The 17,339-nt window shown below is 38.6% G+C and overlaps 1 protein-coding gene across 6 annotated transcripts in view; it reads left to right on the forward strand.

The window, feature by feature from the left end:
* Positions 1-17,339, forward strand: part of LOC114241396 (tyrosine-protein phosphatase Lar) — a 437,676-nt gene that overhangs the window by 318,402 nt on the left and 101,935 nt on the right. For 4 of the 6 annotated variants that reach the window (XM_089731076.1, XM_089731078.1, XM_089731077.1 and 1 more), the window contains exons 4-5: positions 4,842-5,522; positions 7,884-8,015. In XM_089731076.1, coding sequence (XP_089587202.1) covers positions 4,842-5,522; positions 7,884-8,015 — 813 coding nt within the window. The remainder of the gene's footprint in view (positions 1-4,841; positions 5,523-7,883; positions 8,016-17,339) is intronic. The other 2 variants (XM_089731080.1, XM_089731082.1) reach the window with 1 other exon arrangement.

The raw sequence follows: 17,339 nt of genomic DNA on the forward strand, positions 1-17,339 counted from the left end.
AACACCAGGTGGACTGTGAGATCGTCCATCTCCTTAAGCAATAAAATTTTTTTTAGGGAATCGTTCGTAAAAATGTGTTAAGTACGTTTCTACTGCTTGCGAGATGTCAACACGGCTATAGTCGTATCGCTGGATATGAGTACACCGGCCCTCTTATCCTTCATGCCATCATGATATGCTTTTGAACAAACAATACCTAAATACACGGCTTTGGTTTTCGTATTAGTTTTGTTGACAACAACAATAAAGTTTTTAGGACCACAAACAGCGAAAATATTTCTTGTTCACCTCCAGATTTTAATTAGGTACCAATTAATAATTTGACAAACACTTGCACTGTCAATATGTAGTCACGATTTGTGATGCCCTTGCGGTGGCAAAACGTGTAAAAAAAGTTATTTAAAACATTAACGGAGTTACGTACTTTAACTTAATTACGTAATGACTGTAGTATACGAAAATATTAATGTAATTATCAAAGACCGTGCATTTTTAATATTACAAACGTTGCCAACAGAGACAAAGTTCCCAGGAAAATTCATTCATTTGCTCCATATAACAAACAGGGAACATATTGCACAGGCGGGGGCGGGAGCGATTCATATTAATGTATGCTATTAACAACCCAGTGTTCGAAATTCCCGAGGGCCATGAAAAAGCGATTGATCCGCGTATTGAACTGTATCGCAAATAACGTGCACAGGAAAAAAAATTGAAAAAAAAAAACAAGAGATCAATTACTGCGTGTGATTGTAATGTTTATAAATAGCGTTCTCTGAGGCCAATTAAAATTTGATTCGATTTTTTGCCTTGCCCAAGGATAATAATACAGTTAAGCAATCAAAAGTTTTTCCGTAAAACAATTTTCGAAAACTTGTTCGAACTATTAATTAACATGGTACAATTCTAATTGAAATTTTCAATATCCACTTCAACAATCGCCAGCTTTATATCGATGTAAGCTTTTTGAATTTAATAAGTTTTTATTTATTTAATATGCAACTGTGCTTGCATATAGCAGGCACATAGTACCGCACAAAAAGAACGTATAAATTTTAGTCCTGATTTGGTCGGTTCACCACATTGAAGACTTCTCGCGCGGTTTTGTGACGTCCACCCTTCCGAGGACGATGAGACGGTCTACGTACATGTGATCTCGTCGTGGAACGTGTCCGAAAAAAGCGTACGTAAAAAATACGAGACTGTATTGTAGAAAACAGTCGCTGCTTGTTAAACGACTGGTTCTTGAAGTATCGATATGTTGACAACACAGTCTTACTGGTATAGAATATTAGTCAAACACCGATAAGCCCATTCACCAAATTACAAATACAGATGTCGTTTAAATAATGCTTTTTTCATTCGGCCGAGAGTCGGATTTTAGTAATTTGTCTAACCCATAGACACAGCTCATTGAGTTTTTCGACGGATCTTCTCAGTGAGTCACAATTCCGATACGATGGTAGATTCCGTGAAGGACTGCTCTTGCTAGGGCTAGTGTTAGCATATTCTCTCAGGTTGAGCCCGTGAGCTCGCCGTTCGCGCGAAGGTAGAATAGCCCCTTAGGCTACCAACAGCTAGGTAGGAAAAGTAATTTACCAGCCATGTTTTTGGAATACTTTGCAGATTTCCTGGTCACGGACGATCGTAATGACCGTAAAAATAGTTTTAATCCGGTAAGCAGCAGCTTGGCTCGGTAGGCAGCGACTTGGCTCGGTAGGCAGTGGCTTGGCTCTGTCCCTGGCATTGCTGAAGTCCATGGGCGACGGTAACCACTCACCATAAAGTGGGCCATATGCTCGTCTATCTACAAGGGCAATAAATAAAAAATAAAAAAAATAGTCATAAATTTAAGATGTCGTTCGCGACAGTGTAAATGATGTCTGAAGCAGAAACTGTCCCTTAAAATGCAGTTATCGGTTCAAAGCAATTTTAAATGGAAGCTACTATGATCGTAGCTTCACATTTCGACCATTAGTCAACCGGTGTGAATTGCCATGCGCATGCAAGTTTTTCCTTCTTTTTTCATGCAGTCCGGCACTTGTTTTTGTTTTGGGCTTTATACGAGATTTTACTTTTCCTGTATGAGAAACGTAATTACATTTTGATTTGCCTTATTTTTAATGCAACTTGTCGGATTTGGCACTGCACGTTTTCTGTGAATGAATAATGAAAGCGAATTTATCATTTAAATTTTTGAGATGTTAACTTTAGAATTTCGATGTGGCATTTATTTCTGATCTTTAGATAGGTACTGAATGTCACTTTTGTTGACGATTCCCTCCTCAGGTTCTTCTTGATTTCTGCCACCATACCGTCACCGTCAGGTTCTAAAAAATACTAGTTTCTTTTTTTTTTGTTTAGTTATTATGTAATTTATTGTGAATGTGTAAAATAAAACCTGGTTTTTTAGTATTGTAGTATAGTAATACTTTTTTATAATACGTGTTTTGCACTAAATGAGTCGTCTATTATCAAAGGTGGCAATCTGTGCATTTGGACAAAAAAAAATTATCGATATGTCAATACAGATTGATTTGAATATAATCGTCTCCTTCAAAGAATACGGTTCAAAACCTGCATTAAATAAAGGTTAATAGTTAACCTGTTATTTATCTAAGATGTCGTTCCGAAGAGTTTTGTGACTGCCATTGGAATACAAAGTCGATAATTCGTTTTTCTGATTTACCAATCATTGTCCAAAAGTCAGATTGCCGGCTTTGATAATAGTCGACTCAAATGTCCTTTTCATTAAAAGGCTTCAAAGATAACAATTAAGTGTCACGTGTTTTCACTTTCGACGATTTTCCGAAGTTTTTCCTTCATTTATTTCTCTCACTCCGGTCTCCTTTGAGGTGGAATCTCTTTGTTTTGCGTCTATTGTTAGTTCGTTGTTTATTTTTTGCTTTTTTTGTACGCTTGGCGCCATTCATTAGCAGCATTCATCGTTCTGAGGGAATTATAAGTGTCATAAGCGTAATTTCTGTGGGAATTATAAGTTAAAAGTCTCGGGTTTAAATTGCTGCTATAATGTTTGCTGCTATTAATACTTTACTTGTCCTTTGGAATGACTATTCTATTTAAAAACACGATGTTTGTGTTTTAAATCTTTAAAGGTCTTATTGTATCGTATTGCACATTCAGTAGAGTTCTAAGTTACTTGTAATGATTCAAGAAAATCTTACTTGAAAAGAACCTTATGCCCAGCTGTGGACGGTTACAGAGTGAGAAAGATGAGAGGCGTTGAAAGATTTAAAATTGTAGGAATTAGATATATAGCGCGCGTTACGTATACAAAAAATAAACATATAATAAAATATTCAGTTTAACAGTCAGTGATGGATACACGCCTAGATCCGGGCCTAGAGCCGGGCCTAGAGCCGCATGATTTGAAGGGCGGCAAAAATTTTAAATGCCGAAATTTCAGAGAAGAATAAAAATAAAGACAGTGAGTCTCCTTTGAAAATGAGTCCAGCTAATTTTTTAAAAAGAAAAATTGGATCAAAATTAATAAAATTTATTCTAACACTAAGGGCGGTGCGATAAACAGGGCCTAGGGCGAAATCAAGTCTAAATCCATCAGTGTTAACAGTTATACATTAAGTTTCAACTTAATTAAATGTAATACATATAAAAGACGAACTAACCAAAAACGTTGTTAAAATAAGGTTTGGATTCTTTGTTTTGATTATTCTAACAACGCTAAGTTCCAAAACCTGAATTGCAGTATTCAGTAAAAATTAAAGTCAACAAAAACATTACAGATCACACCTAACAACTCAAAGAGTAAAATCCTGTAGCAACAAACAAGAACGGAAATAATAAAACATAAAGGCGCACTTCCATTATCCGTTTTTATCGCGTCTTCATACGCACAATAGGAACTTCATATGAATAATGTTCGAACTATATACGTCAGACAGAACCGAGACATAAATCTTTCAATAATCGATGTTGCTCCGATGTTTATTTATCGCAACGATACTGGTGTATCGAGATATCGAGATATTTTTTTTTCTCTTGAAGGTAATAACAATGGATGATTTATCGTATTCCACCGAGAGTGAGACGAACGGTCTGACCTTTTTTTTACCAGTAACTAGAGATCAGTTCCCATTTCTGTATTTGTGATTTGGCTTTTAACACACCATTCATTCGATACAATAACGTTCAATGCGATATCTAGTTGTTAAGTTAGTTACGGATATTATTTCTTAGAACGTTGCTCGGTGTTTTGTTTTTATACTAACACGCTAACATGAAGTATGCCATTTCTATTACTATAACCTTCTGAAGTCTACTTATGTTTTAATTCATCTATACCTTCATGCAAATTAAAAGTTTAGTAATGTTTACCTTTAAAACCGACTAGTATATCTAGCCATTACTCATCATCATCAGCATCAGCCCACAGTTCTTTACTGTTGGACATAAGCCTCTTCCAATTTACGCCACTGGTTATTAAGGTCTTAGCCTTCTCTTCAACCATCTTCTACCCAATAGTGTAAAATTTTACATCTTAACTTATTATGCATTGGAATATTATTGTAATAGAAGATAAACGAATATGCCCTAAATTAACTGTGAATTAAGCCAGCAAATTGTAAGGCACCATCTTAAATGTATTTATGAATCTATGTACATATGGTTCGTAAATGGTAAAATAGATAAATTAATTAAAGTTAAAAAAGTACACATCACAGCCACTTTAATAAATATTAAACAATTATAACTATTAATATTGATTTTTAAAATGAATTTAAATATTGTCTTTAAAAAAAATTATCCCGAAAATACGACAACTGTTCGCGTGCGTCAAAAATCCTTCTTATATCTAACAGACGAAGAATCCGAAGATACCGAACCGCCATCAGAAGTGCCAGAATTACCAGAAGAACCACAAGTACAGGAAACACCAGAGATCCCGCAAGCTCCGGATAGTTCAGGAATACCAGAAACGCCATCCATACCAGAAGAACCTCGGATACCGGAACCGCAAATACCAGATGAGGAAGAAACTGAAGAGCCATATATAACCGTAACACAGCATATACCGGGCAGTACTTATCCGATAGCCCCTCATCTACCAGGTGTACCGTACTTTGCGGTACCATATATTCCTGGGCCGCAACCAGAAGTTACACACACGGGATTTCCGCAAATACCACCACATTATCCACCTAGCTATCAAACTCCACCCGGGTATCCGCAACCGCATCCCGGATACCCGCAACCGCCACCGGGATATCCGCAACCTCCGCCGAGCTATCCGCAGCCACCGCAAGGCTATCCACAGACTCCGGCAGGCTACCCTCAATTACCACCTGGTTTTTCGATTCCGCCCGGATATCAGTTGCCACCTGGATTTGCATTACCGCCGGGGTACCCGCATTTACTACCCGGCTATCCACAACTACCGCCAGGATATTCGCATTTTCCGGACGTGGTCACAGACTACAAACCACCTATCTTTGCACCACCAATCAACGACTCCGGAAATATCTATATCAGATATTTAACACGTAAGTTCATCAGCAGATGAGTATTTTAATCGTGTTGTAAGATATAAATTTTATTATATAGTTGTGTTTATAGTTCATAAAAGGTTTTTGCATAATTTGAATCCATGATAGTGAGTTTGGCTCTTAAACAAATTGGCTAATAAGTAAAAATAATGATAATTAAATGCTCTACCCAATAAAATAAATTTCGTGCAGTTTAAAACGCAATACACTTCTATTCTGCGAGCAAAACCGGTTATGGCCGGATACGTCCAGATTATTGTCATAAATTGCCCGTACGGATATATCCGTCCGATGGCGTATGCACATTTCGATTAACTCTATTGGCCAACGTAATGAAATGTGCTCCGAACAATAAAATTTAATCCGTTCACTGAATCAAATCGACTTTACGATGTTATAATTCTGATAAAAACATATCTGAATAGGGTTTTATTGTCAATCCGTCGGTCGTAAAAAGAACGTTCTGTTATTGTTAGAATTGTTACCGAATGCAATAAATAAATCGAAAAATATATTTTTTATTCGCCAAACGAAAAAACTGTTGAGGTTAAATCATTGGAGACCGTTCGTTTCTGAAGTTTCATCATCGAATTTTACCAAACAAAATACTGTAAATAAAGAACTTTTCCTCTGCACTGTTGTTGTCAGAACAAAATAGTCGAGTTGGGAATATAGTGAGTGTCGTTGCGCATTAATGAAAACTCGACAACGATTACTCACAATATTTTAGTTTATCGTGTTATTTGGTTCTTTATGCTAATTAAAATAAAGTATTTAATGCCAAATCAATTTTTCGATTCGATTCTAAGCGATTTTATTTATGACGCTTTTAGACTCATTCTAATTGAATCGGACGCGGTTATTGCGAATGACGGGACTAAAAAAATTTTAGGTTTGTTATATATATTTGAATACGGGCGTCGGCACGTCCTCAAACCCGTTTCAATCCCGCGCACATATATAAAACGTGACCATTCACCTCGATACGTGGAGAAATAAACATATATCTGTCATACATTATTCGTCACATGGAATGGAATTCAAAAATATTTAAAATGGACAATTGAGGTAGTTACCTAGATCGCTATATCTATCGCCAGTAATTGGATATCAAATGCGCGGTCATTAAGTATCTGACTCGAATATAACGCTGGAGAGAATTTAGATGGCATTTTTATTTGGGGCCAGGGCACACTGGCCATAACTCGTGCGATCCCACGTGCGCCGTACTGGGAACCTCCCGTGTCGTTCGATATGAATTGTTTCACGCTCCCGAAGCTTATATCGGGTTCCTACCTTTTTTTAGAATATATCTAATCCGGCTCCCGACCTGCGGTGTCCCCTCCATGAATATTTAATGCCGTGACATTTTTGAACGCGATCCCCCAGAGTTTAACCTGTGCAAGAACTTAATAAATAACATTTCACGTTCTAGTTCCAGATTCAAACGGTTTTACGTCTTGCGGCCGGTGTGCTCAGAGAGATGGTTCCCTCTGGATATTTTCGCTTCGGTCCGTTTGACTTCTGCGCTAGGAAGTTGAGAATTCACATTTCGTACACATAATTGTTTCGTGGATGAGCGCGCATTTTTCCACAAGATAATGCCATTAATCTCGCTCGACGTAATGAAAATGTACCGCGGCGACGTCAGCTTTCTGTCCGTGTAATTCGGTGGAAAATAATTTAACGAAATTCCCTCCGTGTGTGTGTCACCCGAAACTGCAAAGTTACAAGTAACTTTACGGACAACTTTCCCGGGAAAGAAATTAAATTCGCGTTTGTTTCAACTCTTAGGTAAGGTTTTTTTTACGCTCCGTTGATTTTTGTACGGCTCAAACCCGGTACATTAGTCGAGGCAAGTCATACATAATATAACATCCATAGGAACGAATTGAAATAACTATTTCATATAGCACATAGTGATACAGCTGAAGTAGGTCGTTTTGAAGGAGCTAAATTTATTCATAGCTGAAAATCGAATCGGAATATACCGAACAGAGCAACAGATAGTCTAGTACCCGTAAAACGCGGAACGACGGTCTCCATATATACATAATTCATATTAGCAACTTTAACCGACTGTTTCGTATTAGTTACACAGTAACGGATACAAATTTGCATTTAAGATGAGGGTGATAAGTTTTTTATTAGATTACTTGTCTATTACGCAGTGCGGATACGTCCATTGGGAGCGAGCGAGTTACACTGCTGTTCGTCAGTTTGGTTTATTAGCAACACGTTTCACATTGTCTATCCAGTTCTAAATTTGAATAAATTATTTTTGAAGTAAAAATGTTTATATTTTGTTTGTTATTTTACGGTACTTTTAATAAATTCGTCGCACTATTAATGTTGCAGATCCGCCTGAGATCACGATCCGGCCGAGGAACCTTCAAGTTCGAGCTAACAGCATCGCAGCGTTCTATTGCGCGGCACGAGGAGACCCGATACCTAACATACAGTGGCGAAAAAACGGAAAGAAAGTTTCCAGTGAGTACTATAAATATAATTTTTTAAATTTTGTTTGACGAATATTTCTTCAACCTTCTAAAACTATTATAAAGCTTGTATTTCATAAATCATTCTGGAAATTAGTAAAACGTCAAAATACTGTAATATATTTGGAGTTACGGCTGTCCATTCAAACGTATCTATTTCTTTACCGTAAAAGTCAAGTTACCAATCATACTTAGGAGATCACACATTACATGCCTTTATTACATGCTGTTCAATTACTAAAGAAATGTTTCATTGATATAGCGCAGATTGTTACGCGAGTTCACGGCTCATTCTTATCTGAACAGTAGCAACTTAGATGTAGAAACTATGAAACTATTAGTATGGTGCCGAAGAAATCTGAATGGAAGATTTTGTTGTTGTCGAAAGAAAAATTTCACTTGACCGTGCGGGGTCGTAACACGTATCGGATAGATACTCAGGCTTAGGCAAATAGTTTTGCAGGATAATGAATTAAAGACTTACTATATACTAGATAATTAATGAGAAAGTACCAGTAGTAGTTTCAAGTGGCGTGGGTCACTTACCAGTAGTAGCTCGTAATTGACATCCGAATATAATTTAATGGTTTTAACGGTAACCAGCGGCTTGGCTCTGCATCTCGCATTGCAGACGTCCATGGGCGACGGTATCAACTCACCATCAGTTGGGCCGTAAGATCGTCTACCTACAAGGGCAATAAAAAAAATGTTCCTAAGGCTAGATTCGTTAGGGGCCCTAAAAGTTCTATAGTGGCGACCGCGTACGGGATGACGTAGTGTGGGTAGGCCTCCCGCTAGGTGGACCGATGACCTGTTGAAGGTTGCGGGAATCCGTTGGCCACGCAAGATCGGTCATTGTGGCGAGGTTTGAGGGAGGCATCTGTCTGCTGGACGTCTGTGGGCTGAAGTATAGAGAAGTCTTATTGGGAGTCTAGTATTGCAAGGATTTAGTTGTAGATTTAAGACGCCAAGCAATCTGTTTCAGTTTGTAGGTTCGGTTCATGTACAACACGACTGTGTCTTCTGCATACATTTTCAATGTAAATAATAATACCACGTTGTCATGCCTATTGTGTCTAATAGCAACGAAAAGGCCGTAAAGTCGTCTGTTCGTCTTAAACACTAAAAACACTACGACCTTTTTGGTTAAAAAAAACATATATTTGTCACTATTAGAGACATGAATAAACTTTTATTTTTTCAAAAAAATAGCCTTCATTTTGGAAAAATCCTAAAAAACGATCCGTAAGCGGCAATGATCTGTCTGTAGTCCAGTACGGTTGACCTGTGAAAATGTACTTTATACACATGACGATGTGTACCATCTTTTTTTATATTTTATTAATTTTCGTCAGGCGCTCATGACGGTTCAGAGTGACGAAATTAGAACGGAATAGACAAACCTATCTTAAAGACTAAAAATTTACGAATATTTATATATATGGACCAGAATTCAATGGGATATAGGTGTACCTACCTACCTACCCAAAGATCTAGCTAATTGCAGTAATATCTGTTTTCTAAGCGACCTAATATTCAACCAAAGTTTAGTGCACATCAATGAAATCATAGATTCAATTATAAATAACTAAGCTCCGATCGCAATTTGCATGTGTTGACCGTAGAAAAATTGTGTCATCATCATCATTCTCCTGCCCTTCTCCCAGTCACCTAGAGTCGGCGCAAAATGTTTTCTCCTTTCATACTCTTCTATCATATACTATTTCTTCGCTCACTCCCCTCTTATACATATCGTCTTTCACGCAATACATCCATTTCTTCTTAGGTTTACCTCTTCCCCTGTATCCTTCCACATTCATAGTTAACACTCTCTTACCAACCTCGTAGAAAAATTGAGTAGCAACCCTAAATAGTTTCACGGAGGCATGAAAAATGACACATGTAATGACGTATATCAAATGAACCGAATCCAACGCTCGTAAAAGACTGATGATGGCCATAGCACCTATTCTCATTTAATATTCCGCCTTATCAAGCCGGCAACGTATTTTTCCCTATCGGCGCCCATCATCCGTCAAACACGGTCGATTCGAAAAAAACAGACGGATTTCCAACCGAATAAACATGTAGATGAAAGATTTTATGTGGATACGAAGCGATGACGCGGTTTTTTTTTCTTTCTTTCTTTCTTTCTTTTACACTTGCGTTTTATGTGCCCGTGGTTTAATACACGTGTAGCTCTTTTTTGAGCTCGCGTTTGGGAAGTTCGAGCAATACTAGCAAGATTGAACGATATAGATTTATTCGTACAAGAAAACGTTGATTGTGATTTTTTTTTGTTCCTTATATTGGGGGACGAGATCATAGCCCACCTGGTGTTAAATGGTTACTGGAGCCCATGGACATCTACAACGTAAATGCGCCACCCACCTTGAGATATAAGTTCTAAGGTCTCAGCCACCCTTCAAACTGAAACGCATTACTGCTTCACGGCAGAAATAGACGGGGTGGTGGTACCTACCCGTGCGGGCTCACAAGAGGTCCTACCACCAGTAATTACGCAAATCATAATTTTGCGGGTTTGATTTTTATTACACGATGTTGTTCCTTCACCGTGGAAGTCAATCGTGAACATTTGTTAAGTACGTATTTCCTTAGAAAAATTGGTACCCGCCTGCGGGATTCGAACACCGTTGCATCGTTACGAATGCACCGGACGCCTTATCCTTTAGGCCACGACGACTTCAAATGTGAAAATGTGAATGTGAAAATGCTCAAAAAGACAAAGCGAGTGGTATTCAGCGCGTCATTGCAAAAGACCTAATTTAGAATAACAGTGCACTAAAATATATGTAAATATATGTACATGGAGAAAATCGGTGTTACATTTAAAAACAAAAATGAAGTGAAACTGATTTCCGAGTATAGCTCGCACGATTTTAGCTACTCATACAAATTACGCCCCTCTGTAATATGTTCGCATATACTGCGGGGAACCTCAATTCTGCTAGCCACACCAAGGGTGATCCGCTTATTTACTGTTAAATTTTGTTCAACTTCAATATATTTCAAAATGTTTTTTTGGAAGAAATATACTGTATCGTGATATGGAGATTTGCGATTCGACTATCAAATTTATTATATTTTGTATATACTAAGCCTTGAATGAAAAAAAAAAAAAAAAAAAAATACCACTCCACACTCGACTGGAAAGCTCAAGTATCTTACGTTGGACAAAGAACCTCTGGAATTCTTCGTGCTCTGTATCGCCTCAAGAATTTCTTACCATCAGCGACCAAGACTATGCTAGTACAAGCCTTGATCTTCCCTATTATTGATTATGGTGATGTGTGTTATTTTGACCTGAATGCAGACCTTCTTAATAAACTTGATCGTCTTCTTAATAACTGCATTCGATTTATTTTTAATCTTCGTAAATATGATCATATATCTTCCTATCGTGCTCATCTCAAACTTCTACCGATTCGCCAGCGTCGTAATTTACGTGCACTGACGACTCTTCATTCCTTACTTATGTCTCCCGAACCTCCTTCCTATCTAACTTCCTATTTTCAATATCTTCACTCCAGCCATGAGCGGGCCCTACGTTCTCTCAATAGCCTATTAATTCGTTGTCCCACACATAGTTCTAGTTATGTTCGTAACTCTTTCGTCGTGCAATCTGTTCTGCTATGGAATGCGCTTCCTCTCGAGATCAGGACTATTACTAACCGCTGCACGTTCAAGTTAAGGGTTCGGCGAATGCTGTTGGAAAAGTTAGCGGAATCGTCATGAACTTATTAAGATGATGTTATTTGTTAAGGAAATTTATTAATATATTCCTTTTAATACTGTATAAACTATTATATGTTTGTATGTATGTATATATGTATGTATATTTATATTTATATGTGATTTTGTATATATGTAGATATACCTTTTTTTTGTATGTATTCGTAGCCTAATATAAATTTCATTGCACCTACCACTATTTACTCTGCACTACCTTTGGTTGACTGGTAGAGAATGCCTTAGGCATTAAGTCCGCCAATGTAAATTTTACATGAAGTGTAATAAATAAATAAATAAATAAATATATACTTTTAAATGCGGCTTCAAGGGTTGACAATATAATAAAATTCACATTTTGCGTTAGCATATCGTCGCTGTCAAACCAAAATCTGCTATGTGCAAAAACTCTATTTTGAATTAATAAGTAAAAAAGTTTTCGTATAAAATTTTATATGAAGGTGAATTTTTAAGAACTATATGAAATGAAAGCTATATATAAATATTAAAGCTATAGACACATAACAGTTTTTTTTATACGGTAGATAGGGCTGTGAACTATACGAAAAGGTTAAAAAGTAAAAATCTCAAAAAGTGCACATAGCAGATTTTGGTTTGACAACGATGATATGGTAATGGCCAATAGTCATTTCGTGGTACGGTGTAATGGGTACTATAATCTTGCCTATTTTTGTCGCATTCGTTCCGGTTTTACCCCTTGGCCACAGCCGAGAGCGGTGCGAATTGCGGTGCGTCGTGAGGCGCGGCAAGCGGGAGCGGCGAAAACAAATGGTAGACAACCTATGAAGTATGCCACAGCTACTGGCGGTGCGTTTTGCGGTGCGTTGCGAGGCGCGGTGAGAGGCGCGTGACATCTGGCGGCGACGAGCTGCACGATGTGCGAGTGAAACAAATGTACTAGACAATATGGAGGCGGCCACAGTTCAGAGCGGCGCGCGCGGCGGTGTCGGTGGACGCATTGAGGGCCTGGCCACAGCTACTGGCGGTGCGTTTTGCGGTGCGTTGCGAGGCGCGGCGGGCGGTGTGACTTGCGGGGGTATGCCACAGCTAGACTAGTTGCGACGGCGGCGGCGTCAGAGGTGCACGTATTTAGAAAGCCCTATCAAATTTCCCTTTCAAAAGTGGCACGATATTACCTTGAAATAAGTGCGTTCTTAGCTGAAGATATTATTCAATTAAGAATAGGCACCCAGTTAGAAAAAGAGAGGACTTGGCGAATTTCACCCTATTTATTAGGTATTCTATTAGGAATATTAGGAATATAAGAACTATCCCGATAAATAGATTATTAATAGATTCAACCTTCAAATCTCAATTTGTTAATTGTTGATAAAGCCTATCCTCTTAAAAATTATTTGATGCGCCCATATATATCCACCGGGTAGTTTAAATGCGGAACAAATAATTTTCGACAGAATATTATCCCGGGCAAGTGTCACAATTCAGTACGCGTTTGGTATTCTAACTAATAAATTTCGTATTTTTACGAAAAGTGTAAAGGCAAACAAAAAGCACGCGATATTGATTATAAAGGTTTTGTGCCTTAAAAGAAAGTGATGGAGACAGAGATGCAGATTTTCAGCAGTTTGTTTCCCAGTTTGGAGACTCCAATATTCACAATAGCGTACGCAGATCAAGACGGAATAATCGAGCAACGGTTCAAGCATCTAGAATACGAAATCAATTCAAATTTCAAATTTTATTTCAATAATCCTATCCAAGAGTATCTAGGAAACCATTAGTACCAGAAAATTGTTGTTTTATTTCGTCCCACATTTTTTTTTATAACATGCCTATATTTATGATGTGGATGTTTTAACATCCATATTTCTGGTCTACTCAGTATTTCACTAATGAATTGTTCCACATCCATTATATTTTATTAGCTCAACGCGCGGTAAAAACAAAATGATTTGTTTCGGTCGCGCGATGCCTCAATGCGTCCACCGACACCGCCGCGCGCGCCGCTCTGAACTGTGGCCGCCTCCATATTGTCTAGTACATTTGTTTCACTCGCAGATCGTGCAGCTCGTCGCCGCCAGATGTCACGCGCCTCTCACCGCGCCTCGCAACGCACCGCAAAACGCACCGCCAGTAGCTGTGGCATACTTCATAGGTTGTCTACCATTTGTTTTCGCCGCTCCCGCTTGCCGCGCCTCACGACGCACCGCAATTCGCACCGCTCTCGGCTGTGGCCAAGGGGTAAGGGCCTGGCCACAGCTACTGGCGGTGCGTTTTGCGGTGCGTTGCGAGGCGCGGCGGGCGGCGTGATTTGCGGGGGTATGCCACAGCTAGACTAGTTGCGACGGCGGCGGCGTCAGAGGTGCACGTATTTAGAAAGCCCTATCAAATTTCCCTTTCAAAAGTGCCACGATATTACCTTGAAATAAGTGTGTTCTTAGCTAAAGATATTATTCAATCAAGAATAGGAGCGCACCCAGTTAGAAAAAGAGAGAACTTGGCGAATTTCACCCATTTATTAGGTATTATATTAGGAATATTAGGAATATAAGAACTATCCCGATAAATAGATTATTAATAGATTCAATCTTCACAGATATTACCAGGTTGAAATCTAAATTTACCATACGTGTTAATTGCTGATAAAGCCTATCCTCTTAAAAATTATTTGATGCGCCCATATCCACCGGGTGGTTTAAATGCGGACCAAATAATTTTCGACAAAACATTATCCCGGGCAAGTGTCACAATTCAGTACGCGTTTGGTATTCTAACTAATAAATTTCGTATTTTTACGAAAAGTGTAAAGGCAAACAAAAAGCACGCGACATTGATTATAAAGGTTTCGTGCCTTAAAAGAAAGTGATGGAGACAGAGATGCAGATTTTCAGCAGTTTGTTTCCCAGTTTGGAGACTCCAATATTCACAATAGCGTACGCAGATCAAGACGGAATAATCGAGCAACGGTTCAAGCATCTAGAATACGAAATCAATTCAAATTTCAAATTTTATTTCAATAATCCTATCCAAGAGTATCTAGGAAACCATTAGTACCAGAAAATTGTTGTTTTATTTCGTCCCACATTTTTTTTATAACATGCCTATATTTATGATGTGGATGTTTTAACATCCATATTTCTGGTCTACTCAGTATTTCACTAATGAATTGTTCCACATCCATTATATTTTATTAGCTCAACGCGCGGTAAAAACAAAATGATTTGTTTCGGTCGCGCGATGCCTCAATGCGTCCACCGACACCGCCGCGCGCGCCGCTCTGAACTGTGGCCGCCTCCATATTGTCTAGTACATTTGTTTCACTCGCACATCGTGCAGCTCGTCGCCGCCAGATGTCACGCGCCTCTCACCGCGCCTCGCAACGCACCGCAAAACGCACCGCCAGTAGCTGTGGCATACTTCATAGGTTGTCTACCATTTGTTTTCGCCGCTCCCGCTTGCCGCGCCTCACGACGCACCGCAATTCGCACCGCTCTCGGCTGTGGCCAAGGGGTAAGGATGGGTCATCCGCTATATAGTACAACCGCGATTTTGACCTCATGTCTCAAGCTTCGATAACCACTTTACATGAGGTGAAACCGTCACTTGTTACCTATGTATGCAGTAAAAATATATATAAAAAAATATAAGACTCCCTATTCAAATAGACAAAATCCCCATTTACTGTATCATAAAATGAAAATAAAATTCACAATATAAAGCGTTGCCAACCAACGGTTTTATTTATTACTACTTTGAATTATAGTTATTGTCTATTCGACTGTTTGACACTTCTGTAGGCGGGCCGCGTTACTCTTTGGCAGTTGACGCGATAAGTTTTATTGTGTTCCCCGAATTTCTTAAGATATTGACAGGGGAAACTTCCTAAAAATAAAATTGTGGCTTGTCCGATTGAGGACCATTTACAGGAGAACCAATAAAACTGTCATTTCGATTGATCGAACCGGTTTTTCGTGAAGGATTTTGCGACTTTTACTAATCAAATAAAAGTGAGGCTGGCGCGACCAATTTTTTTTTTTTTCAAATTGCTATATAGTTGTTACGAAAATACCTTTGTCAAAGTAAATATATTTTTTCTAATATTTAACGTAAATTTATTTACTTCTTGCCCTAGACACTTCGAAGAAGTTTTTGTTGTAATACCATCAACAAACGAAGTTCAATAGATGCTTTTCATACCTACCGCGATAGTCCAGCTGAACATGACCCGAACCTCAAAGGCCCTCTTTGATATCCGCTACGAATTCATCCTCACTTTAGTTCGGTATTAATCTCGTAGTTTTAGATTATAAAAGACGAATTCCGCCCGCACTTCCTGCAGACGATAAGCCATTTCGAGCGTAGGTGACATTTCCGAGAAACTGAACGATAAAAGTGGCTCGACACTGAGTCAGTGCGTCGCACGCTAGATTGACAATCACGTGACGCGTTGCTGCGTCGGTGTCCGTGATGGATGGATCCTCGCTCTCAGCTCGAGAATCACACTTCGGAAAATAAACGTGAAAACATTACTAAAATAATGCGCCCCAAATGTTTACTGTTCTTTCAGGAGGATAACAGAAATTTTGCTGTTAGGCGTGTTTGTGATGATTGTGTGATTTTGTATTACGAACGGTTAAAAACGAGAATTGGATTGCATTTTTCTTTACAGTACGTTTTTAGGTATATTAAAGTCGTCGTTGCCTAAAGGATAAGACGTCCGGTGCATTCGTATCTAGCGATGCACTAGGGCTCGAATCCCGCAGGCGGGTACCAATTTTTCTAATGAAATACGTACTTAACAAATGTTCACGATTGACTTCCACAGTGAAGGAATAACATCGTGTAACAAAAATCAAACCCGCAAAATTATAGTTTGCGTAACTACTCTCCTCTTGTAAATCCGCACCCTATTTCTGCCACGAAGCAGTAATGCGTTTCGGTTTGTAGGGTGGGGCAGCCGTTGTAACTATACCGAGACCTCAGAACTTATATCTCAAGTTTGGGCGGCGCATTTACGTTGTAGATGTCTATGGGCTCCAATAACCATTTAACACCAGGTGGGCTTTGAGCTCGTCCACCCATCTAAGCAATAAATAAAATAAAAAAATATTCGTCATATGCTATAGGCTTCGCTCGTCAGCGTTTCCCACTTCTACGACATTGCCTTCAAAACAACATTAGCTTAGCGTTAGATTATTATTATTATTAGATTTATTAGATTATATTATATTAGATTATTAGCATTAGATTAGCGTTTTTTTTTTTTCATTTAAAATTGTGCATTACTATACTAACTGCCAGTAAAATATATTGAAACTAAACCATAGCTACTTTATCTAGAACTCGCTAAACGCAAGTTTATTTTAGTGCACCCATAACCAACTGCTCTGTTTCCAGACTGAACTGCGAAAATTTCATTTAGTCGAAAAAGTTTTCTTATTCTTTTAAATCCTCACGTCCGCAAGACAACGATTATTCCTGCTTGTTGTGGAATACATTTTCTTGGCACTCCACCGCTCCTGGCGATTTAGCTCTGTCGTTCCACTAGCGACCTACGTTTTAACAACTACCCGCAACTTGAAAA

This window comes from Bombyx mandarina, chromosome 11 (genome assembly GCF_030267445.1).
Source record: "Bombyx mandarina strain Sakado chromosome 11, ASM3026744v2".
Lineage (NCBI taxonomy): Eukaryota > Metazoa > Arthropoda > Insecta > Lepidoptera > Bombycidae > Bombyx > Bombyx mandarina.